Source organism: Chiloscyllium plagiosum, chromosome 7 (assembly GCF_004010195.1).
Source record: "Chiloscyllium plagiosum isolate BGI_BamShark_2017 chromosome 7, ASM401019v2, whole genome shotgun sequence".
Classification (NCBI taxonomy): Eukaryota; Metazoa; Chordata; class Chondrichthyes; order Orectolobiformes; family Hemiscylliidae; genus Chiloscyllium; species Chiloscyllium plagiosum.
The window spans coordinates 59,852,072-59,877,431 of NC_057716.1; the positions used below are offsets into that span (position 1 = coordinate 59,852,072).

The window sequence follows — 25,360 nt, forward strand, 5'->3', positions numbered from 1 at the left end:
CAATCAGTTGAAAGAAACTTAAAAGACTTTTTAATCAGGAAAAGGGTGAATCTTCTAAATAACGATTATGTCCATTTTTATAGCATTATCCTTAATTTTCCAGTAGAAAGCATTTGACATTTTCTCAGGAGGAATATTGACATATTAAATTTCTATATTAAAATTCCTATGGTGAAACTACACTTCTGGTATTTAATACAGTTTTGAAAAAAAAAGTCAGCTAATGTGAAAAATAAAGAACAATACAACACAGATACAGCCCTTTAGCCCTCTGAGCCTGCGCTGACACATTTTGCCCCTCCATATCAAAACTGTCTTCACTTACAGGATCTGTATATCTCTATTCCTTTCCTATTCATATATTTGTCCAGGTGTTTCTGGAATACTGCTATTGTAGTTGGTTCCACCACCTCTTCTCACAATGCACTCCAGGCAGTCTTTGTGTAAAAAAACTTGCCTCGCATATATTTTCTAAACTTTCCTCCTCGCACCTTGACTGACCCTAGTGATTGACCCCTCCACCCTGGGAAAAAGCCTCATGCTTTTCACTCTATCCATGCGACTCAATCTTATAAACTTCTATCAGGTTGTCCCTCAATCTCCCGCGTTCCAGTGAAAATAAACACAGTCTATCCAACCTTTCTTCATAGCCAAAATCCCCCATACCAGGCAACTTCCTGGTTAACCTTTTGTGTATCCTCTCCAAAGCATTCACATCCTTCTGGTAGTGTGGTGACCATAATTGCACACAATATTCCAAGAATGGCCTAACTAAAGTTCTGTAAAGCTGCACACCTGGGTGTTATGATGGAACAGTTGCTCAATGTTGGCATGCAGATGCAGCAGATGGAGGGGAAAGCTAATGGTATGCTAGCCTTCATAGAGAGATGATTTGAGTATCAGAGTAAGGATGTGTTGCTGCAGTTATACAGGGATGTGATGAGGCCACACCTTAAGTATTGTGTACAATTTTGGTCTCCTAATTGGAGGAAATACATTATCGCTATTGAGGGAGTCCAGTGAAGGTTTACCAAGCTGATTCCTAGGATGGCAGAACTGACATATGAGGAAAGACTGGATCGACTGGGCATGTATTCACTGGAATTAAGAAGAATGAGGGGGGAATCTCATAGAAACATACAAAATCCTTAATGCACTGGACAGGCCAGATGCGGGAAGAAGTTGTTGGGGAAGTCCAGAACTAGAGGTCACAGTCTAAGGGAATACTCCCTGTGAAAGAATAAGGGGTAGGACTTTCAGCACTGAATTGAGGAAGAACTTATTCACTCAAAGAGATGTGAACTTGTGCAATTCCTTCTCACAGGAAGCTATTGGGGCCAGTTCATTAGATATATTCAAGAGAGAGCTGGATATGACCCTGGCGTCTAAAGGGAGAGAGAGTACGGGAATGGGATACTGAATTTGCATGATCAGTCATGATCATATTGAATGGTGGTACAGGCTCAAAAGGGCCGAATAACCTACTTTTGCACCTATTTTCTATGTGTCTATATCTCTCCTTATACTCAAACCTCCTTTCAATGAAGGTAAGCACGCTAAAGGTCTTTTTTTTTTAAACTATACTAAATGTTGTCAGAAAGCAGTAGTACAGTACTGTACGATTGCATAATTTTCCAGTCAGAAAAAGCAAATCAGAACATTGAATCTATCACTTTTAACCAGAATATAAAGACCAATTATTAGCATAGCTCACTTTTACCTACTGAGTATTGCAAAGGTTTCTTGTTGCATTAGTATCAATTGGAGGCAACTTGTTATTTTTTTAAAACAATGGTCATGTATTTAAATGTTTCAGTGTAGGAGGCAAACCCAACATTGTTTAGACATGTTAATTTAATGTAGATACAGTTCAGGAAACGGAAGAGAGCCCAGGAGCACATTTTAAATCCAGTTTGATATTGTATCCAAACAGTCTGAGATATTCCCTCATATCAATTTTCCAATGCCAAGTTAAGCCTTATGGATTGATAATACAAGTATAGCATCACTATCAGATGCAACTCTCTTTGCAATGAAGCTAAAGCAGTGGAGTAAAGACATCCACAATTAATGTTTGAAATATTAATTAAACTAAAGAGATATAATTTAGAGTCATAAAGTCATAGAGTTATACAGCATGGAAGCAAATCCTTTGTCCATGCCAACCAGATATCCTACATAAATCTAGTCCCATTTGCCAGCATTTGGCCCATATCCCTCTAAACAGCTTGTGAGATAGATTTATGTTTTGAAGTGTATTATTTGCATAATCCATATTATATAGACCCATTTATTTTTACAGTCTTGAGGTTAACAGGCTAGATTTCCCATGCATTCAAATAAATGGAAAAAGTTCCTGCACACAGATTGACTTAAAAACATCAGGTGACAATTATATTGGACCAGATTTTGTTGCCAAAGTAATGATGAGGCTGATGCACTCACAGTTATGCAAGTAAATATAACAACTGTAGATGCAGTTAAATTCTGGTATCAATCATTTGCTATTCACGTTTCAGTGCTGTCCTGTGAGCTTTGTGAAATTGGCATTTGGCAATACACATGCATTGAATGACATGGATTGCTGCATTTGCTTGATGGGTATGAAGTAAATTGATAGTAGAAAGTTAAGTCTTGTCACTGATAGGGTAACTATCCTTATAAGTATAGGATAATTGTTAAGTTCCAGCAATTAAGCTCTTTGTCTCAAAACTATTTATTACATGCATTAAATCTAATCCTAGCGAGCAGTTTTAAACTCCACTTACACAGCTTTCCTCAGCAATTTCCATTTGCTGGTGAAGGTTCAGTATTAGGGAAGAGCGTATGCGATAATTTAACACCATGTATGTTCATTTTACATTAACTTCATCTTTTCACATGTAAAGTCCAATCGGACTCTGGAGGTAAGCAAGTTGCAAGTCATTCTCCCCAGTGTCTTATTCTGTGTAGCTTTTTGTGCCTGGTTGATTTTTCTCTCTCGTTCAAATTATTTGAAAATTCTTACTCTGGTACGGCTGCACCTGATTCATTCCTTTGCAAACTGAAAAAGCTGCCAGCAGCTATTTGGATTCTTTAAACACTCAAGATTTGAATTATGAAATGTTGGTCTTGTATCAATTTTAAGGGTAGAAACATTTTCACGGTATTATGACAGCATTAGAAAAAGCTCTTGCAGCTTGGTCCACCATTCAGCTGCACCAGGACTGATTCCTCCATCCTGCACAATTAACGCAAGTGTCTGATTGATCCCTGCTTTGATGCATTCAAGGACTTGTGAGATTAGGGGCAATAATTTGCTGTGCTTTAGGAGAACAGCAATTTTGACTTGGAATAAAGTTTGTTTTTAATTTGCTCAAGGTATGTAGATGATGCTGTTAACATCAATATTTATTGTCTATCCCTGATTGCCCTTAAACTGAGTGACTTTCTTGGCCATTTTGAGGTGAAAGTCATATCCAACCTCTTTTTGAGTCGTCTGAAAGGAGATGTTTTATTTTGAGTTGGGATGAGTACAGAGAAACATTGTCAACAAGATTATTCTAAATTACTTCTTAGCACCCTGAATGTTGTACCCTTGCTGGGTTCCTGAAGAATGTATGAATGTACAATCTGTATATTAAAAACAGTATAAGTTGCTTACCAGCAGGGATTGGCTAAATCCTTCCGTGTAGTTTTGATAAAAGGAGATACTGGCTTGTCTACAAATGCTCCAAAGCCCAGTTTAAAGTTACTGGTCAGTTTAGCCATTTCTTTGGAGAGAGAGGAGCCCAGTTCTTTAATTCTGTTCAGGTCATCAATCATAGAGGCAGAAAGGTCCATTAGGTAATAGAGATCGACTGGATAATCTTCAAACTGCCGCACATCCGTTCCAAATGTCAGCCGCCTGCCTGTTAGAAAGTTATATGATTAACACCATGTTTGACGTGCTGAATAGATATCAGTAAGAAACATCTAATCAGATGCATGATGTCTACAGGCTTTATGTTTTGATTTATAGTTTTTCAATTCTTGTTCATTCTGCTCATTAATAATCATGGGTTATCAATTTCAATGGAACTTTGCCACATGAAAAAATTCAACATCTTTATCCTCTAGTTTCCAGTACAGTAACATTCTAGATTATAATTTTGTAGTTTATTTTAACTCAGTCCACCCGCACATTGTTACTTGCAGCTTATGGGTATTCAAGGATTTTATTTTTAGAAAGCGGGAATCTGTTTTTTGCTCCTGTTTAAAATTGATCCCTTTTACGGAATGTTTAACCCCCTAAATTTGTTTTGATTTCACTCTTGCAGCAATTTCAAGGCTTTCTGAAGCAGGCATTCCAAGGCTAAAAAGGAATTTATCGTTTGCCCAGGACACCTATACTTATTATTATCTGAAAAGTTGCATTTTCTTTTCAGATGCATTTCGAGGAACACAAGAATATCACTCTTCACTGCATTTACCTGGTCGCAGGTTAAGTACAAGTTTTTGTGGGGACATTTGTATCCTTTTCCCGTCCCTCTTCTCACTGGTCAAGCTTAAAGGCTCGCCTTTTACAACTCTAAGGTGGCTGACAGGAGATTCAATAAACTCCGGAGGACATCCACGCAACGAGAGATTGTCAAGGGTGTCACATCTTCCACCAAAATTTGATTCGTCACTGAAGTCCTGAGATAAACAATACACATTCAGCGCTTAGATCAACCATGGTAATAAAACTGCTTTCCAAAAATAAAATTGTTCAAGAATTTTGAAATTTATTAACAATCATATTTTATTTGCGAACATTCTTAAATATGCCAGTCTGTCAGTAATATTAATATCTCCAAACCAACATCCCATTTGAATCTTCAAAATATTCTTAATGTTTTTGAATATCTTTACTATTTTTGAAACAACACACAGCACACATTTTATTCCATCAGCTTGCATTCACTCGCCATGTAATTTGAGAGGAATATTTGTACAAGTTTGTTCAAGACCTTAATTTTCTAAGCCTGAGGCTAACTTAAATGAGTTAAGGACACACGTAAAACAACAGATAGGGTTTGAGTTGGTGTAAATTTCCGGTTTGAAACACATATGAGAGCCATATTTTAGGTGCGGATTCACTTTTTAGAATCCCTCGCCTTCAGTATTCTTCTGTACACCCGACTTGCAAACACATATTCAATACCTTCAAACTATCTATAGAATGGATTACTCATTTACTGTATTTCTGACTGCAATTGTCACAAATAAAACACACAAGTCCAGAGGAAAAGGCTGTGGCTTTAATGGATTAACTATTAACTTCACGGTCAAACTCATGAGTGAGCAGCAGAAACAGAAGCTTTTTATAATACATTTAAAATAAAATAAATGGAGTAAAGATTGCCCTTGGAAGACGTGGCATTCTTGTAAAAGTGTTTGTTCTACCTCCTGGAAGCACCAACTACACAGCGGCCCAAGCCTCAAACAGTCTTCACAAGTGAGTGCACTTCCAGAAGAGCAGGAACCTGCTAAGGAAAACAATGGAGGAATTAATAATCAGAACCTGAACCGGGGGAATAATGTGCCTGTGCCCGAAGTGAACATATCTGAACTGATAGCACTGACTGCTAAACGTGAACAAGTACACGATTAAAAAAAATACTTTATACAATGAGATGATCAAATGAATGGATTAAAATAAGGCTTTTGGAACAGAACATCTCCCCACCTCCCGCAGAAATCAATGCAATACTCAGGTGCCAATTCATAATCTCGAAGCGAGGAGATGACGGTTACTCACATTAGGTAACGTTATGCAAAATTAAACATTTCATTTCACTGACTGGGCATTTCACTCAGTATCAGATACCTCAGGTAATACTGAAGATCATGGAGCAGATTTGCTTTCACTCCGCGTAAGGCAAACACACGGAGTGTTGTAATTATAAACTCACCTTCTGCACGACCCAGTGTTTTGGCCAGAAGCAGCACGATTGTCACCAGGTTCACTCCCATGTCTCTGGAATTGGGTACACTGTAAACAGATGGAACGGATGAGTTTCAAGGTGAAGAAAGGTTTGAGAAACGCCTGCTACCTGCAGCCTCGCGTTCTCTGGGGGAGGAGCCGCAAACATCGAGTAAGGGCCGTGTTCCCTACCTGGGGAGGTGGAGCAGACTGCTGCTGACACTTGGAGTTTCGCTCGAGTATGGTCACCATGGTGGAGCAGGCTCGCCCTTGCTTTTCGCCAGCTTCCTTCTTCCTTTTATGGTAAAGGCGGGTAAGAAGAAAACAGGTTAGAAAGGTGTAGGACTTACTGCCTGGGGAAAGGCAGCGAGTGCTCACCTGGCTCATTGTGAGCTGCCCACTTCCGGCAATTTTCAACGACTCCAGGGTAACATTTTGTTCAGAGGTAACATGCTTCATTGCTGCTAGAACACCTGACAGTTCAAAAACTTACACATGACGTCCTGACCGTTTTGTTTTGACTTTCTATGTCCTGGATTTCCGAATTAATTGATGGTTCGGTACACCGAACAAAAAAAAATAGACTTACAGGTAATTCTGCAAATATTAGTGTCTATACAAAGGGCCAGAGGGCGCATTGACAAGCCCGAACAATTTTCCCGACTCGGAAGTTACCGGGCCACCGGCATTATCTGAGAGAGGCAAACTTGTTGACAATGGGGGCTTGTCCATGCGAAACACTGAGAATAAGAATTAGGAAAGTTAAAATAAAGATTTTCATCAACGTGAGTTAACTGCCATTGGTTAAAAAAAAACAAGATTGTATCCTGTAACTCACTCCAATATCCCTATTAAATTGCATTAATTCTCAATTTGCCCATTCTACAATAATAGGACTTAATCAAGTATTGAATTGTTTCTCTTCACAGATGCTGCCTGACTGGTTGAGTATTTCCAGCAGTGTTATTTTCAGATTTGCTCTATTCACAGTATTTTGCTGTTGCTCATTCTATTAACTTGTTTGTCTTTCTACACTCTTTTACAATCCTCTGCCTATCTCATACTACTATGTTGTTCGCAGATTTTAAAAATACAGGAACATTAAAAGTAGGAGCAAGAGTAGGACATTAGGCTCATTGAAACTGCTCCATCATGTAATATGATCACAGTAGATCCTATATCTCAATGCTGTATGCTCACTCTCTCCCCCTATCACTTGACCAATTCAATCTGTAGAAATATATCTATTTCTTTCTTAAATATACTCAATAAATAGGCCTCCGCAAACATATGTGGTAAAGAACTCCAATGGTTTACCACCTTCCAAGTTAAGATAGTTTTCCTCATCTCTGTCCTAAATGGCCGACCCTGTCCCTTAAAACTGAGTCCAAATTATTTACATACTGTGGAACATAATTAGGCTTCAGTCTTTCGAACCTTCAACAGTAATGAAGTCCTGAGGCACAGTGCATAGTATCCTTGCATCTGAGCTGCAGCAGCCTTATAAGGTGCATTCAGAATGTGGCCAAACAGGTTGCTTATCAATTAATCTGTAAATCCTCTGGTATGCCAAAGGCAGATAGTAAGAATGGAAGAATCTCTGGTTAGTTATGCTTGATACTGAACAGTGCTCCTCAAGACTTACCCTCTGGTAATAGACTGGCTTCTTGTTCCAAGGTAGACAAGCAGGAGGCTGGAAGAACACAGCAAGCCAGGCAGCATCAGGAGGTGGTGAAGTCAATACTTTGGGTATAACCCTTCTTCAGGACTAGATGTGGGGTTAGGGGGAGCTACAGGTAAAGAGACAGAGGGGAAGGTGGGGTAGGCAGAGTAGCAGAATGGTGAGCTCGTGATAGGTGAAGACAGGGAGTGGGTATGACCTGGTTGGTCAATGGGAGGGAAGAATTTGGTTGGTAGCTAGAAGGAAGGGTCAGTAGGTGGAATGGAAGGGAAGAGTGGAGCCGGGGGATGGGTGGGAAAGTAATTTGAAATTCGAGAAATTAGTGTTTAGTCCCTCAGACTGTAAACTGCCCAGATGAAAGATGAGGTGTTGTTCCTTCAGTTTTTGGCAATGGAGGAGGACAAGGATGGACATGTCGGAGGGGGAGTGTGAATTGAAATGGGCAGTGACCAGGAGGTCAGGCTGGCCATTTCAGGCTCGGTGAAAATGCTCAGCAAAATGGACACCTAGTGTCACTGATGTAGAGAAGACCACATCAAGAGCACTGGATACAGCAGACTAGGAGGAGATGCAGGTGAACCTCTGTCTCACCTGGAAGGACTGTTTGGGGTGGTGGATGGAGGTGAGGGAGATGATGTATGGGCAAATGTTGCATCTTTTTCACTTACAGGGGAAGGTACCGAGGGGGGTTGAAGGGGTTGGTGGGAAGTGTAGCACAAAGGGAATGGTCCTTGTGGAAAGCAGAGAAGGGTGGGGAGAGTAAGATTTTCTGGTGGTCAGGTCCTAATTGGAGTTGGCAGAAGTGTTTGAGGATGATACTTTGGATGTGGAGGCTTGTGGAGTGTAAAGTGAGGATAAGGAGGACCTTGTCTTTATTACGTTTGGAGGGGAGTTTTAGAGCAGTGAAGTGGGAAATGTGCAGTGGAGGGCTGTCTGGATGCCGAGGGGGGAAAAGAAATGTTGTTTGAAATAGGAGGACAGCTAGGATGCTTGGGAGTGGAACACCTCATCAGAGCAGATGCGACAGAGATGGAGGAATTGGGAGAACGGGATGGAGTTTTTGCAGGAAACAGGATGGGAGGAGGTTTGTTCAGGTAGCTATGGGTAAGTTCGCAAGACTCACCTCCAGTCAGAGAACTCACTCACCATTCAAAATCAGCACCCTGTATTCGGCCACCTCAACCCATAACACCCTCTATTACACTGAGTTCTCAAATTTCAAATAACCTTCCCACCCATCTGCCAGCTCCCTATCCATCCCCTCCTCCTCCCTTCCCTTCCACCCACTGACCCTTCCAGTTACCAACCAGATTCATCCTTCCTATCGACCAATCAGGTTGTACCCTATCACGACCTCACCATTCTGCTACGTCTCCACCCCACACCATCTTTCTCCTTATCTGTAGCTCCCCCTACCCCCACATTTAGCCCTGAAGAAGGGTTACACCCGAAACGCTGACTTCTCCGTCTCCTGATGCTGCCTGGCTTGCTGTGTTCTTCCAGCCTCCTTTTTGCCTACTTTGGATTCCAGCCTCTAAGTTTCTTTGTCTCCTTTTCCAAGGAAGAGTAGCCATGGAAACAGCCATAAGAACATTTTTTTTTCTGCTTCCTATTACTAGACAATGAAGAGAACCACAAGGAATGTCAATTATCATTGTTGCATCTTGAAAGTGGTTTCTTAGATGGTTTGCTCGTGAGCTAGCATTATTTTAATCTCTTACATTTTTCTTTATAAGTTTCCAAATGTAAATTTTCTATTGCTGCCAGATTAGGTTTATTTGAATTTAACTAATTTTTAAAAAATATTTTACTTACCACTTGTAGCTTCCACTCATCATAGACATCAACCTTCCTGGAACTCCATCTCAAACAACATGGTGTACTATTTACATCAAATGGGCTGCAGCAGTTCAAGAAGGCTGCTTGCCACTATTTTCTCAGGACAATTCGGGATGGCAATAAATGCTGGCCTCCAGTGAATGAATAAGAAAATGGATAAAAAACAGAAGTTGCTGGAAAAGCTCAGCAGGTCTGGCAGCATCTGTGAAGAGAAATCAGAGTTGACATTTCAGGTCTGGTGATCCTTCCCTAGAACTCATTTCTGTTCACAGATGCTGTCAAGACCAACTGAGCTTTTCCAGCAATTTCTGTTTTTGTTTCTAATTTACAGCATCTGCAGTTGTTTCGGTTTCTATTTAAGAAAATGAATATGTTCATTTTCATGGGATTTCCTAGTGCAGCTTGGATCCGCAGTCCACTATTGTTGCCTGCACCCATCTCATTTGTTTCTCTATCTTGGAACTAGTCATCCATTGGTTTTCACCCCCTGCTCTAACTTCTATTTGCTCTCTTCACTAATGTCACTCCAGTACCATCAGACTGTTCTGACCTTCTAAAACACTTTTCCTCATTCTAACTAGTTACCTGTACATTTTCAGTTGGACTTGAATGCTCAACTTTCATTCATTCCTGACAGTCTGACCAGAGTTTTCCTTTTGCACATGACTTTTTCACTATACAATCTAACTTCCTGCTCTTCTGTTCTGCAGTTCATATGATGTAAATTAGAAACATCCCATAATACTTAACAGGATGGAGAAACTGAATTCCTTGCCTGATGTTGAATGGTTTTTTGCCTGGCAGACTGAAGCTGAGGTTGTCTTGACACAGGAGCAGATAATGTTGAAAATGAAGGAAAGAAAATAAGCAAACACTTGAGCATAGAGATAGAAAAGCAGAAAAGCCAAAGAACAAAAGCAGATAAAAAGATCAAATGTTTGTTGAGTAAAGTTGACTAGGGTGAGGTGGTGACATGAGCTTCCTCTCTGAGGTTCTGAAATCTAATCAAGAGACAACTTAGAGTAGAAATCTATAAGATGGAATTCAAGAAGTGACACTGTTTGGGAAGTACTCATGGTGGTGAAATTGACACTAGTGAAAGCAAATCATGGACAATGGATAAAGGTATCTTGGTGGAACTAGATAACAATTAGTGGGTCTTGGTGACATGTTTATTATCAGAAATGTTTTGCAGGCTGGCTGATGGTTGATTGTAACACGAAACTATCAAAGTTGAGCTCGAAGTCTAATACCCTGCTGTCTTTTTCTGTGACAAATATAGATATGTTGAATAAGGAAGTAAAATAGAAGGTTTCTCAAGTGAATAATTTCTAATCATGTTTTGTGACTCTTCTCTATAAGGTAAAATATATAAAAGACATCAGGTAAAGAATTTGTGAAAATAGCCAGGATAGAATTACTTCATTTGAGAAGTAAAGCTAATCAAATGAAGTCACAGTGTTAGAAGCATCTTTTGCCCCATTCTTGCAGTTCTCCAAAACTATGAGGCAGTGGTTACAAGGTATGTGCTGTAGACATATAGCTATTTGTTTATTTTCATACACAATACAAATTATTATGATTCTTACATTTATGACAGTTGTGAGATGAAAATATGTTAACACATTTGGTGTATTGTTATATATTTCTATGGGAAAGGGAGATTGTGAGCATTCCTTGAAGGTTGACTTCCCCTGACAGATAGAAAGGGAAAGAGAAAGGGGAAGGCATGTGATGTATCAATAGGAGAGAGCTAAACCCTAATGTTACACTGTAAGGTCAGTACAGTTAATTCCTGTTCGTGAGTTTACATATTTACAACGGGAGTGTGTAATTCAAGAGGCAAAGCCATTATATTATAATATATTATATTATAAGCCATACTTAAGATTATAGTCAAAATTTTTAAAAATGTGATTGGCATCAGAGACTAATGGTGTTCTGACTTAAACTGGAGAAGTGCGCTGTCTTTCTCTATTCCTACTGCTCTACACATCACAACATAACTTTAATTTGTTATACCCAGTTCCTGATCTGACCAATCATAAGCTATATTAGACTTAAAATAAGAATATTCATCAAACAAGTTTCTTTAATAAACACTAAATTTTTGATTTTTAAAAATAAAATAACCTATTCAATAAATTGACTAATAGGGTTGTAATATGAAAATATGCCAAATGAACTGCAGCAGTTCAAGACAGCAGCTCACCATCACCTTCTCAAAGGTAACTAGGGATGGCTAACAAATGTCGGCCTAGCTAGCAACACCCACAACCATTGAATGAATTTTTAAAAAGCAATGGTTACCATCATAACTACCATAAAAAACACACACAAACACAAATGCACATTTTAGGTAAAGGAAAAAAGTGAGATTTCCCTCTGCAAGGATTGACTTCAGGGAAAAAAAATTGGTCAATAAATCTTTGGTTTTGAAAACAAAAAAGGATGATGATTGATATACACCAAAGGACTGCAGATGCTGGAAATCTGAAACAAGCAAAGAAAATGTTGGAGAAACTCAACAGGTCTGGCAGCATCTGTGGAGAGAGAAACAGGGTTTATGTTTTGAGTCCAGTAACCATCTTCAGAATTTCACAACTCTGTTTCTCTCTATTTACAGATGCTACTAGACCTGCTGGGTTTCTCCAACATTCTCTGTGTTTGATATAGTTCTTTGTTCTATATCAATCATGAGGGGAACAAAGGCATGGTAGCTAAATTCAAAGATAGGTATCCATGGTCCACAAAGTTAGGTATGCAAGTACAGCACAACCTAGAAGGTTAATAGGATGCTATTCTTTATTATGATAAGAATTGAAGATAAAAGTAATGTTACTTCACTTCAGTTATACAGGACGTCAGTAAGTCCCCATCATAAATATCATGTGCAGTTTTGTTATCCTTATTTCATGAAGGATCTAAATTGAGATGGTTTGAAGGAGGTTTACTGGATTCATACCTGGAAATGAATGGGTTCTCTTATGAGGATAGGTCAGACATGCTGTTTTTTTTAACCATTGGAGATTCGAAGAGTGAGGGGTAATTTAACTGAAGTGGATAAGATTCTCAATGGTCTTGACAAGGTGGATGTGGAAAGATGTTACTTCTTGTGGCTAAGTTCAGAATTAAGGGGCACAATATTAAAATTAAGGGTTAGCCTTTTTGGACCAGGTGAAGGAAAAATATTTTTCTCTCAGAGGGTTGTGTGACTTTAGAGTTTTCTGCTTCAGAAGGTCTTGAAGGTGGGGGCCATGAAATATGGACCCGGGTTCAATTCCCGCCTCAGGTGACTGACTGTGTGGAGTTTGCACATTCTCCCCGTGTCTGTGTGGGTCTCCTCCGGGTGCTCCGGTTTCCTCCCACAGTCCAAACAATGTGCAGGTCAGGTGAATTGGCCATGCTAAATTGCCTGTAGTGTTAGGTAAGGGGTAAATGTAGGGGAATGGGTCTGGTTGTGTGCGCTTCGGCGGGGCGGTGTAGACCTGCTTCCACACTGTAAGTAATCTAATCTAATCTAATCTAATTTTTAGGACAGAGGAAGGTATATTCTTGTTTGCAATGGAATCAAAGACTGTCAGCAGTAGATGGGAATGTGTAATTTGAAATACAAGCAGGTCAGCATGATCTTATTGAATTGTGAAATGGGCTCGAGAGGCTGAACGGTCTACTCCTGCTCTTATTTCATATGTTTGGATTTATCCACAAGCCTGGAAAACATCGTTCAAACAGGACAGCCATAAAACCAAGTCATAATACCAGCCAGGTGTGTAGGAGTAGAGACACTTGATATACTTGCATATGTCATTAAAATTGGCAACACAGGTAGAAAGTTGAAAAGTGTGACACTGGAAAAGCACAGTAGGTCAGGCAGCATCTGAGAGTCGACATTTTGGGTATAAGCCCTTCATCAGGAATGTGGGGCTGCAGAGAGAGCTACTAATAAAACATACACTATTCTAGGCTTCACTGAAATGGCATAGAGAACAAGAATAGGGAGATTATGCTGAACGTATATTTGGACACTAATTAGACCTCAGCTGGAGTATTGTGTACAGTCCTTGATGCCACACTTTATGAAGAGTGTAAATGCAGAGAATCATTGCAGTAGCAATAAATTCTATCTAAATATAAGGAACAATAAAGTTTATCTTGATTTATTTCACTCTTTATAACTCTTTTTGAATTTGACCTGTGCTAAATGCCAGGATATCAGATGAGGTACACAACATCAAATCAGATTGACACCCATAGAACATAGAACGTTACAGTGCAGTACAGGCCCTTCGGCCCTCGATGTTGTGCTGCCCTGTGAAAATAATCTGATGCCCATCTAACCTACACCATTCCATTATTATCCATATGTATGTCCGAAGCTCCTTGGATGCTGCCTGAACTGCTGTGCTCTTCCAGCACCACTAATCCAGAATCTGGTTTCCAGCATCTGCAGTCATTGTTTTTACCTATGTATGTCCAATGCCCATTTAAATGTCCTTAACATTGGTGAGTCCACTACTGTTGCAAGATCAGTCTATCCTGATCTTATATTACAGACTAGTCATCATCAAATAATGTCTTCTCCAACTTATTGTGATAAACATCATAGAAGTTCAGCTATTTGATCAAAGTTTGCAATTCCAGGCAAAGAATAAGTTATATTAAAAGAGAAAAGTTCATCTGTAACAGTAGAGGATATCGTTCCAATGGTGCAGTTAAGGCATTTGCCAAGGTCAGTGCAAAGAAAGCATACAAAACTGACAAGGAAGTTTCAGGGAGATATGATTGAAGTGCACAAGAATATGACAGTTTGGATAAGGGAGATAAAAAAAGAAACATTTTCATTAGCTGATGCTAAAAGAAAACAGCTTTAAAGTTTGGGCAAGAGATACAAGGGGAATGTGAGAAAGAATTTTTAATGAGCTGGAACTCACTGCACATAATAATGGTGAAACTAGAGACTATCAATTATTTCAACAGGAAACTTTTAAAGGCAGAGCCAAAAAGTGACTGGACTACTCCACAGAGAGTTGACATTGACACAATGGGCCAAATGGCCTCCTGTTGAGTTAATGTCTCTGTGAATGTTTTACCTAAAGCTAAAACTTGGAGGGAAGAAGGCAAAGAGGAGATCTTTCAAAGTAATTAGCAGTTTTTAGAGAATAGACATAAAGAAGCTCTTTCTGATAGTAAAATGATCAAGAACCAAAGGGCACAGATTTAAAGTGATTTCCAAATGTAGCAAATGTGAAAAAAATGTTTACAAGCAATGAGTTGTTCAGGTCAGGAATACATTGCATGGAAGTGTGGTGGAGGCAGATTAAGTTGAAACATTCAAGGGGGCATTGAATGATTATGAACAAAAATGGCAGTGATTATTGGAGATCCAGTAATAACATAATAGGCTGAATGGTCTCTATTTGTGCAGTAAGAATTCTGTGATTCTCTAAGTTGACAGAGTCATGACATCTTTTATTAATTATCTAGTCTTACCTAATATGAATGACTGACAATGCACTTTGGAAAATAAATACGGGATTAACAAAACTTTGGTCGACATAGGTAGAAAGAGGGATAGGGGTGTAAGGTGGGATTTCAGGGAGCTAGGGTGGAAGCTGAGAGCTAGAACAAACAGAGTTATTATCTCTGGCTTGTTACCCTTGCCACGTGATAGTGAGGCAAGGAATAGGGAGAGATATCAGCTGAACATGTGGCTGCAAGGATGGTGCAGGAGGGAGATTTTCAGGTACTTGGGGCTTATTCTGGGCAAGGTGGAAACAGGACGGTCTTCACTTGAACCACGGGGTTCTAATATCCTGGGTGGGAAATTTGCTGGTGCTATTCGGGTGGATTTAAACTAGCTCAGCAGGGGGATGGGAACCTGAGGTGTAGTTGCAGTGCACAGGAGAATGACAGAAGGGAGGACAGGGACAGGATTTCACAGTCACAGGAATGTGCTGGCAGGCTGCAAGCTGGTTTGAAGTGTGTCTACTTCAATGCCAGAAGTATCCAAAATAAGGTAGATGCATGGATGTTGTGGCCATATCGGAAACATGGATAGAGCAGGGTGAGGAATGGATGTTCCATGGTTTAGATCTTTCATTAAGAACAGGCAAGGTGGTAAAAGAGAGGGAGGTGTAGCCTTGTTAGTCAAGGAGTGTACAACGGTGGCTGAAAGGACTTTTGATGAGGACTTGTCTACTGAGGTAGTGTGGGCTGGGGTTAGAAACAGGAGAGGAGAGGTCACACTGCTTGGAGTTTTTTTAAATTGGCCTCCACAGAGTTCCAGGGAGGAGGGAGAGAGGATTGGCAAAATTATTCTGGGTAGGAATGAAAGGAACAGGATGGTCATTATGGGGGATTTTAACTTCCCCAGCATTGACTGGAAATGCTATAACTCTAGTACGTCGGATGGATCAATTTTTGTCCAATGTGTACAGGAGGGTTTCCTAACACAGTATGTCGAAGGGCCGACAAGAGGGGAGGCCACACTGGATCTGGTGTTTGGTAACGAACCAGGCCAGGTGTTTGATATAGTTGTAGGTGAGCACTTTGGAGAGAGTGACCATAATTCAGTTACGTTTAGTTTAGTGATGGAAAGGGATAGATATATGCCAAGGTCAAGAGTTATCGATGAAGCAAGGGCAATTATAATGCGATTAGGCAAGAATTAGGATGCATAGAATGGGGTAGCAAAATGCAGGGGATGCAGACAATAGAAGTGTGAAGCTGGTTTAAGGAACAGATATTGCGTGTCTTTGATAGGTATGTCCCTGTCAGGCAGGGAGGAAGTGATAAGGTAAGGGAACCGTGGTTTACTACAGAAATTGCATCTCTTGTTAAGCAGAAGAAGTATGTGTTGACGAGGCAAGATGGTTCAGATGAGGTGATGGAGAGTTACAGATCAGCTAGGAAGGATTTAAAGAGAGAGTTAAGAAGAGCAAAGAGAGGACACGAGCAGTCTTTAGCAAATACAATAAAGGAGAACCGTAAAGTTTTTTATAGGTATGTGAGGAATAAAAGAATGACTAGGGTAGGAATAGGGCCAGTCAAACACAGAAGTGGGAAGTTGAGTGTGGACCCTGTGGAGATCGAAGAGGTGTTAAATGAACATTTCTCATTGGTTTTCACTCAGAAAAAGGAGAATATTGTAGAGGAGTAGAATGAGGTACGAGACATTAGACTAGAAAGGATTGAGGTTAATTACGAACAGGTGTTACCAATTCTAGAAGGAGTGAAAGTAGACAAGTCCCCTAAGCCAGATGGGATTTATCTGAGGAAGCTAGGGAGGAGATAGCAGAGCCTTTGACTTTGATATTTGAGTCATTGTTGTCTACAGGTTTAGTACCAGAGGACTGGAGGATTGCAAATGTTGTGCCCTTGTTCAAGAAGGGCAGTGGAGATGACTCTGGTAATTATAGACCAGTGAGCCTTACTTCTAATGTAGGAAAGGTTTTGGAAAGGATTATAAGAGGTAAGATTTATAATCATCCAGCAAGCAACAATTTGATTTCAGGTAGTCAACATGGTTTCGTCAAGAGCACAAACCTCATTGACATTTTTGAGAAGGAGATCAAGCATCTACATGAGGGTAGGGCAGGTGATGAGGTGTACATGGACTTCAGTAAAGCCTTTGATAACATTCCACATGGTAGGCAGTTGGAGAAAATGCAGTGGCATGGGATTGAGGGTGATTTAGCAGTTTGGATTAGAAACTGGCTTTCTGAAAGAAGGCAGTGAGTGGTGGTGAGCCTGGAGTCTGGTTACTAGTGGTGTGCCACAAGGATCTGTTTTGGGACCACTGCTGTTTGTCATTTTTATAAACGACTTGGATGCAGGCATAGGTGGATGGGTTAGTAAATTTGCAGATGACACTAAACTCAGTGGATTAGATTAGATTAGATTACTTACAGTGTGGAAATAGGCTATTCAGCCCAACAAGTCCACACCGACCCACTGAAGCGCAACACACCCAGACCCGACCCATTCCCCTACATTTACCCCTTCACCTAACACTACGGGCAATTTAGCATGGCCAATTCACCTAATCTGCACATGTTTTTTGGACTGTGGGAGGAAACTGGAGCACCCAGAGGAAACCCACGCAGACACGGGGAGAATGTGCAAACTCCACACAGTCCCACCTGAGGTGGGAATTGAACCCAGGTCTCTGGCGCTGTGAGGCAGCAGTGCTAACCATTGTGCCACCGTGCCGCCCACGGTGATAGAGAGATGATAGATTTAAGTGGAGTAGTGGCCAGTTTGGAAGAATGTTACAGGTTGCAGGGGGACTTGGATAAACTGCAGAATTGGGCTGAGAGGTGGCAAATGGAGTTCAATGCAACTAAATGTGAGATGATGCACTTTGGAAAGAATAACAGGAAGGCAGAATACTGGGTCAATGGAAAGATTCTTGTACTGTGGATGTGCAGAGGGATCTTGGAGTTCATTTACATAGATCCCTGGAAGTTGCCACCCAGGTTGATAGTGCTGCTAAGAAGGCATATGGTGTGTTAGGTTTCATTGGTAGAAGGATTGAGTTCCGGAGCCACAATATCATGCTGCAACTATACAAAACGCTAGTGCGGCCACATCTGGAATATTGTGTACAGTTCTGGTTGCCATATTTTGGGAAGGATGTGGAAGCATTGGAAAAGGTGCAGAGGAGATTTACCAGGATGTTGCCTGGTCAGGAAGGAAGGTTTTATGAGGAAAGGCTGAGACACTTGGGTCTGTTCTCATTGGAAAGAAGAAGGCTAAGAGGGGACTTGATAGAGACATACAAAATGATTAGAGGATTAGATAGTTAAAAGTCACACAACACCAGGTTACAGTCCAACAGGTTTAATTGGAAGCACACTAGCTTTCGGAGTGTCGCTCCTTCATCATTACCACCTGATGAAGGAGCGACGCTCCGAAAGCTAGTGTGCTTCCAATAAACCTGTTGGAATATAACCTGGTGTTGTGTGATTTTTAACTTTGTACATCCCAGTCCAACACCGGCATCTCCAAATCAGGATTAGATAGGGTAGACAGTGAAGGATGATGATGTCAGCTTGTACGAGGGGGCATAACTACAAACTGAGGGATGAAGATTTAAGACAGATGTCAGAAGCATGTTCTTTACTCAGAGAGTGGTAAGGGCGTGGAATGCCCTACCTGCCAATGTAGTTAACTCAGCTACATTAGGGAGATATAAACAATCCTTGGATAAGCACATGGATGATGATGGATAGTGTAGGGGGACGAGCTGAGAATAGTTCACAGGTCAGCGCAACATTGAGGGCTGAAGGGCCTGTTTTGCACAGTATTGTTTAAAAAAAAGCCTGCAACTGTAAACTCCACAATATATGACTAAAACTTTTCCAGTCATGGCGCGAGGGAGAACACAATTGTCTACTTTGAGCATTTTCTCTTCCCATTACAAGACCCACATTTTACAAAGCACATAAATATCATACATTATTTCACCTGAAATTATAGTTTGAATTATAGTTAGATACACTTTCTGTAAGATTCTCAGTTTTCTTGAAATCGGCTGAGATTTTTCATGTGCAGGGGGTGAATAAACTGAAAAAAATATTAAATCGCCCAAAAATAGTCAGTGGGACTTCTTAAACTGATTGCAATAATTTAGCAGATGGTTAACTCTATTCACTAAGCGGCTGTCTGTGATAAGCATAGATATTTAAAGAGTGAAGACGTGGGTTTGATGCTGTTCCAGTGATATATACGACCCCTATTGGTTAGAAAACCAATGGGAACCACATTTTTTCTCTGTGAAGGAGGAATGAGGAGAGGGTTTCGATGATGTAATTCAATCTGGCACTTGATAAGGTGTCCATCAAACAAGAGCTCATGATGTAGGGCCGAACGTTTTAGCATGGATTGATGATTCGATTTGGATACTGTGGTGGGGAGGATGGCTTCTCAGCAGAGTGCACTGACAGCTGGATTTCTGGTATCGTGACTGGCTGTACTGTAATGAAGGGAGTGTCAGGTTCCAAGTGATCGATAGTATTAGGGGACTGACTAGTCTGGGGCACAGACAATTGTTTCTGCAGCCGTCAGTGAGACATCAGGATGGTGTGTTGCCTCCCTGGTGCCAGGGTAAAGGATGTCTTGGAGCGGGTGCAGAATATTCTGAAAGGGAAGAGTGACCAGCAGGAGGTTGTTGTGCATATTGGTACCAACGGCACATGTAGGGAAAGGGATGAAGTTCTGCAGAGAATTTTCTTTATTTAGATTTCAGATTGTTTAGTTCTGGATTAAATTATGTCAAATACAAAATTCATTGACGATTCTAACATATTCTGGTCATTGCTTCCTGAATGTTCTTTGACAAGAATATTATTAATTATGCTATCCTGAAAGGAGATCATTAGTGCATCCATTATCTTTTCTCTCTTGTAGGTCCTCGAGGGCGGTAATATCTGGACTATTACCGGTGCCACGTTCTAGTGAGTGGAGGAATAGGACGATGCAGCAGATGAATGCATGGCTGAAGATCTGGTATGGGGGCAAGGATTCACATTTTTGGACCATTAGGATCTCTTCAGGGGTAGAAATGACCTGTATGAGAGGGATGGGTTCCACCTGAATTGGAAGCTTGCAGGCAGTTTCACTAATGCTAGTTGGGAGGCTTTAAACTGGTAAGTTGGTGGGCGGGGGAGTGGTGGTGGTATGGAAACTAAAGTGGTAGTGAGAAAAGAGAAAAGGTTGAAGCTGGTACAGTAGATAAGGGAAGCAAGTCAAATAGTCAAGGAAGACAAAAGCTTGACAGAGAATGAGATAAGGAGGAAGTGAGGACTGCAGATCCTGGAGAGTCAGAGTCAAAAGTGTGGCACTGGAAAAGCACAGCAGGGTCAGGCAGCATCTGAGGAGCAGAAGAGTTGATGTTTTAGGCATAAGCTCTTCATCAGGAATGTGTGGGGTGGGCAAGGAGGCTGAGAGGTAAACCTGACAGATTAAACTGCATTTATTTCAATGCAAGAGGCCTGACAGATAAGGCAGATGAACTCAGGGCATGGTTGGGTACATGGGACTAGGATACAATAGCTATTACAGAATAGCAGGTCAGGATTGTCAGCTTAATGTTCCAGGGTATAATTGCTATAGGAAGGGCAGAAAGGGGGTCAAAACAGAGGAGGGGGAATGGTGTTTTTGGTTAGGGATAACATTACAGCTATACTTAGGGACGATATTCCTGGGAGTTATATCCAGTGAAGTTATATGGGTGGAACTGAGAAATAAGGAAGAGCTGATCACCTTGTTGGGATTGTATATAGACCCCCCAATAGTCAGCGGGAAATTGAGAAGCAAATATGAAGGGAGATCCCAGACACCTTTAAGAATATTTGGGTGGTAATGGTAGGGAATTTTAACTTTCCAAATACAGACTGGGACTGTATAGTGTTAAGGGCTTGGATGGGGAGGAGGTATGTAAAGAAAACTTTCTCATTTAATATGCAGATGCACCTACTACAGAAGGAGGAATACTTGACCTGTTGAGAAATAAGGCAGGGCAAGTGGGGGAGCACTTTCAGGCAAGTGAGCATAATTATACTAGTTTTAAAATAGTTATGGAGAAGGTTTGAATTGCTTAAAAAATTAAAGCTCTAAATTGGAGTGAGGCCAATTTTGATGGTATTAACAAGGAACTTTCAAAAGTTGACTGGGGGAGGCTATTCGTAGGTAAAGGGATGGTTGGGAAGTGGGAGGACTTTAAGAATGAGATAACGAGAGTTCAGAAATAGTATGTTACTGTTAGTGTAAAGGGCAAGGCTGGTAGGTGTGGGGGAATGACTGAATGACTAGAGAAATGGAGGCTCTGGTCAAGAAAAAGCAAGAGGCATGTGTCAGGTATTAGAAGGCTGATTTTGAGTGAATCCTTAGAGGAGTATGGAAAGGCAGCAGGAGTATGGACAAGGGAGAAATCAGGAGGGCAAAAAGAGAACATGAGATAATTTTGGCAAATAGAGTTAAGGAGAATCCACTACAAATACATTAAGGACAATAGAGTAACTGATGAAAAAATAGGGCCCCTTAAAGATCAACCTGACCATCCATGGGTGGAACATGATAAGATACTAAACAAATATTTTGCGTCAGTATTTACTGTGGAGAAGGACATGGAAGCTAAGAAGCTTGGGGAAATAAATAGTGATGTCTTGAAAAGAGTTCATTTTACAAAAGAGGAAGTACTGGACGTCTTAAGACACATAATGGTAGATAAATGTCCGGGACCTGATCAGATACTTCCCAGAACTTTGTAGGAAGCTATGGAAGAGATTACTGGGCCACCTGCTGACATATTTGCATCATCAACAGCCACGGGTGAGGTGCGAGAAGACTGAAAGTTGGCTAATGTGGTGCCATTGTTTAGAAAAGCCTGTAAGGGAAAGCCAGCGAACTATAGACTGGCGAGTCTTACGTCAGTGGTGGGTAAGTTGTTAGAGGGGATTCTAAGGACAGAATTCATATGTATTTGGAAAGGCAAGGAGTGATTAGGGATAGTGAATAAAAGCTGAAAGAACTGCAGATGCTGTAAATCAGAAACAAAAGCAGAAATCGCTGGAAAAGCTCAGCAGGTCTGGCAGGGTCTGTGGCGAGTCCTAAGGAAGGTCATTCAACCCAAAACATTAACTCTGATTTCCTTCCACAGATGCTGTCAGACCTGCTAAACTTTTCTAGTAACTTCTGTTTTTGTGAGGGATAGTGAACATGGCTTTGTGCTTGATAAATCATGTCTCACTAACTTGATTGAGTTTTTTGAAGAAGTGACAAGGAAGATTGATGAAGGCAGAGCAGTAGATATTGTCTATATTGACTTCAGCAAAGCATTCAACAGGGTTCCACATGGTAGACTGGTTAATAAGGTTAGATGACATGGGATCCAGGGGGAGCTAGCTAATTGGATACAAAATTGGTTTGAAGGTAGGAGACAGAGGGTTGCTTTTTGAACTGGAGGCCTGTGACCAGCAGTGTGCCACAAGGATTGGTGCTGGGTCTACTGCTTTTTGTCATTTATATAAATGATTTGGATGTGAATATAGGAGGCACGGTTAGTAAGTTTGCAGACAACATCAAAATTGGTAGTGTAGTGGACAGTGAAGAAGATGACCTCAGAGTGAAATAGGACCTTGATCAGATGGGCTAATGAGCAGAGGAGTGGCAGATGGACTTTAATATATATAAATGTGAGGTGTTGTAATTTGGTAAGGCAAACCAGGGCAGGACTTATGCAGTTAATGGTAGGGACATGGGGACTGTTGCCGAACAGAGGCCGAGAGGTACAGTTGCATAGTTCTTTGAAAGTGGAATCGCAGGTAGACAGGATGGTGAAGAATACTTTTGGCACTCTTCGCTTCATGTGTCAGAACAATGAGTATAGGAGTTGGGATGTCATGTTGTGGCTGTACAGAACATTGGTGCGGCCACTTTTAGAATACTGCGTACGATTCTGGTCACCCTTCTACAGGAAGGATGATGTTAAACTTGAGAGGGTGCAAAAAGATTTACAAGGATGTTGCTGTGTTATAGGGAGAGGCTAAATAGGCTAGAGTTTTATTCCCTGCAGCATTGAGATTGAGAGGTGACCATAAAGAGGTTTATAAAATGACATGGGGCATGGATGGGGTGAAAAGCCAAGGTCTTTATCCTGGTCTGAGGGATTCCAAAAATAGAGGGCATATGTTTAAGTGGGGATAGATTTTACAAAGATCTGAAGGGTAACATTTTCATGCAAAGGGTGGTGAGTGTATGGAATGAGCTGCCAAAGGAAGTGGTGTAGGTGGGTAGAATTGCAACATTTAACAGGCATCTGGATGGATATATGAATAGGAAAGGCTTACAGGTATATGGGCCAAATGGTGGAAAATGGGACTAGATCAGATTGGAGTGTTGGGGCTGTTTTCCCTGGAGCGTCAGAGGCTGAGGGGTGATCTTATAGAGGTTTACAAAATCATGAGGGATGGACAGGATAAATAGACAAAGTCTTTTCCCTGAGGTCGGGGAGTCCAGAACTAGAGGGCATAGGTTTAGGGTGAGAGGAGAAAGATATAAAAGAGACCTAAGGGGCAGCTTTTTCACGCAGAGGGTGGTATGTGTATGGAATGAGCTGCCAGAGGATGTGGTGGAGGCTGGTACAACTGCAACATTTAAGAGGCATTTGGATGGGTATATGAATAGGAAGGGTTTGGAGGGATATGGGCCGGGTGCTGGCAGGTGGAACTAGATTGGATTGGGTTATCTGGTCGACATGGACGGGTTGGACCGAAAGGTCTGATTCTATGTTGGGTCAGCGTGGACGAGTTGGACTAAAAGATCTGTTTCTGTGCTGTGTGACTCTATAATTATATGTAACATCTGAAACAGGCAGAACAAATCATGCTGCAGTGTCAATTACCATTGAATCTTGCTGGACCATTTGAAGGACCATTGGCTCCGGCTCCCTATTTCTCATTGTTACAGGAATAACTGAACTTACAAGTACAAGTTAGGAGCGAAGTAGACTATTCCGCTCTACAAGCCTGCTCCACCATTCAAGAAGATTATTGGTTTGTGTTTCAAATTTCATATTACCATCCTTTGATTCTCTAGTCTAACAAGAATTTATCCTCTTTAAAAAGTTAATCACCTCCGCCATCTTCTGAGGCAGACAACTCTGAAGTCACACAACCTCGAATGACAAAACATGTCCCCACATCTCTGCCCTAAAGGGTAACCCTTAATTTTAGTCAGTCAAATCACCCTTTGTTCTTCTGAAGTCCAGTGAAAACAAGCCCTGTCCAATTCCCTCATAAGACAAGCAGCTCATTCCAGGTGACAATGTAGTAAATCGCTTACACACTACTTCCAATACATTTATAACTTCCCTAAATAAAAAAAAAACAAAACTGCACGTCATACTCAAGATGTGCTCTCACCCATGTCCTGTATAACTGAATCATTACATCTATAATTTCATGTAAATCCATCTTCTAATAGAGAAAGCATTCCATTAGCCTTCATAATAACTTGCTATACCTGCAATAATCGTTTATAACTCATGCACTAATCCACCTGGATCTCTCTTTCTGGTGTAAGATATTATTTATTATAAGTTAAGCACTCCCCGCTCTCAAAAGCCAAGGAGGTCCAATGCCAAGCAGCTGTGCCAGCTCAAAACTTGCAAAAATTATCTGATGAGCTTTTGACAACAAGGATGTTTGTAAGTCACCAGAAGTCCTAGAGTGTGGAGTAGCTGTCATCATCACATGCCTGAACTGCAGTGAGACCTTGTATGTATTTCAGCAACACATTACAGAATAAGAGAAATACTACAAATGGCTTCTATCACATTCACTGCATTTATTGTTGGACCATTCAACAAAAGCTTGTTCAATTTTCCACTTCTCCAAGTTAAATCTACAAGCATTCAGGCGAAATCCTTGCAAGACTGATCACTGTATCTGATGGTATTAAACCATCACCCCTACTATGGTCCTGATTTCTGAAAAAAAACCCCAACAATCTGGGGAAGATGAAGGAAATACAACAGAGCACCTCTGAAGTTTTTCTTGAGGCATGGCAACCTTGACATTAATAATTGGGACAAACTTGCCACCAATTTTTCAAATTGGTGACAATCTATCCATAAACTGCATCATGCTTTGAGTCCAAAAGCATTAATGATGTGGCACAGTGGCAACAAAGAATGCAGGAACTATGGTGTGGGACATCCTATCCCATTTATCCAAATTGCAGGTCAAGAATTAGCCTGTTAACTCATGTGAACGCCTATGGCAAGAACCTGCAACCCTGGAAAAGATGTCACCTTCAAATCGAGAGGCAGCTCCAGTTAACAGACATGGCCTATTTCCACCTCCAATTGAACTCCTGACTCTCTACCTGCCTCGACCCATGTGCTGCTG

At 40.9% G+C, this 25,360-nt stretch overlaps 1 protein-coding gene across 4 annotated transcripts in view; it reads right to left on the reverse strand.

Annotated features, from left to right (window-relative positions):
• Nucleotides 1–6,629, reverse strand: part of itgb6 (integrin, beta 6) — an 88,856-nt gene extending 82,227 nt beyond the window's left edge. For 2 of the 4 annotated variants that reach the window (XR_006312150.1, XM_043693849.1), the window contains exons 1-5: nucleotides 6,119–6,629; nucleotides 5,916–5,995; nucleotides 5,407–5,489; nucleotides 4,452–4,656; nucleotides 3,644–3,890 (exon numbers count right to left, since the gene is read on the reverse strand). Coding sequence is in view for 3 of the 4 variants with exons in the window: in XM_043693849.1 (XP_043549784.1) it covers nucleotides 3,644–3,890; nucleotides 4,452–4,656; nucleotides 5,407–5,489; nucleotides 5,916–5,976 (596 nt within the window). In the remaining variant the exon portion in view is untranslated. The remainder of the gene's footprint in view (nucleotides 1–3,643; nucleotides 3,891–4,451; nucleotides 4,657–5,406; nucleotides 5,490–5,915; nucleotides 5,996–6,118) is intronic. The other 2 variants (XM_043693845.1, XM_043693848.1) reach the window with 2 other exon arrangements.
• Nucleotides 6,630–25,360: the final 18,731 nt, after the last annotated feature.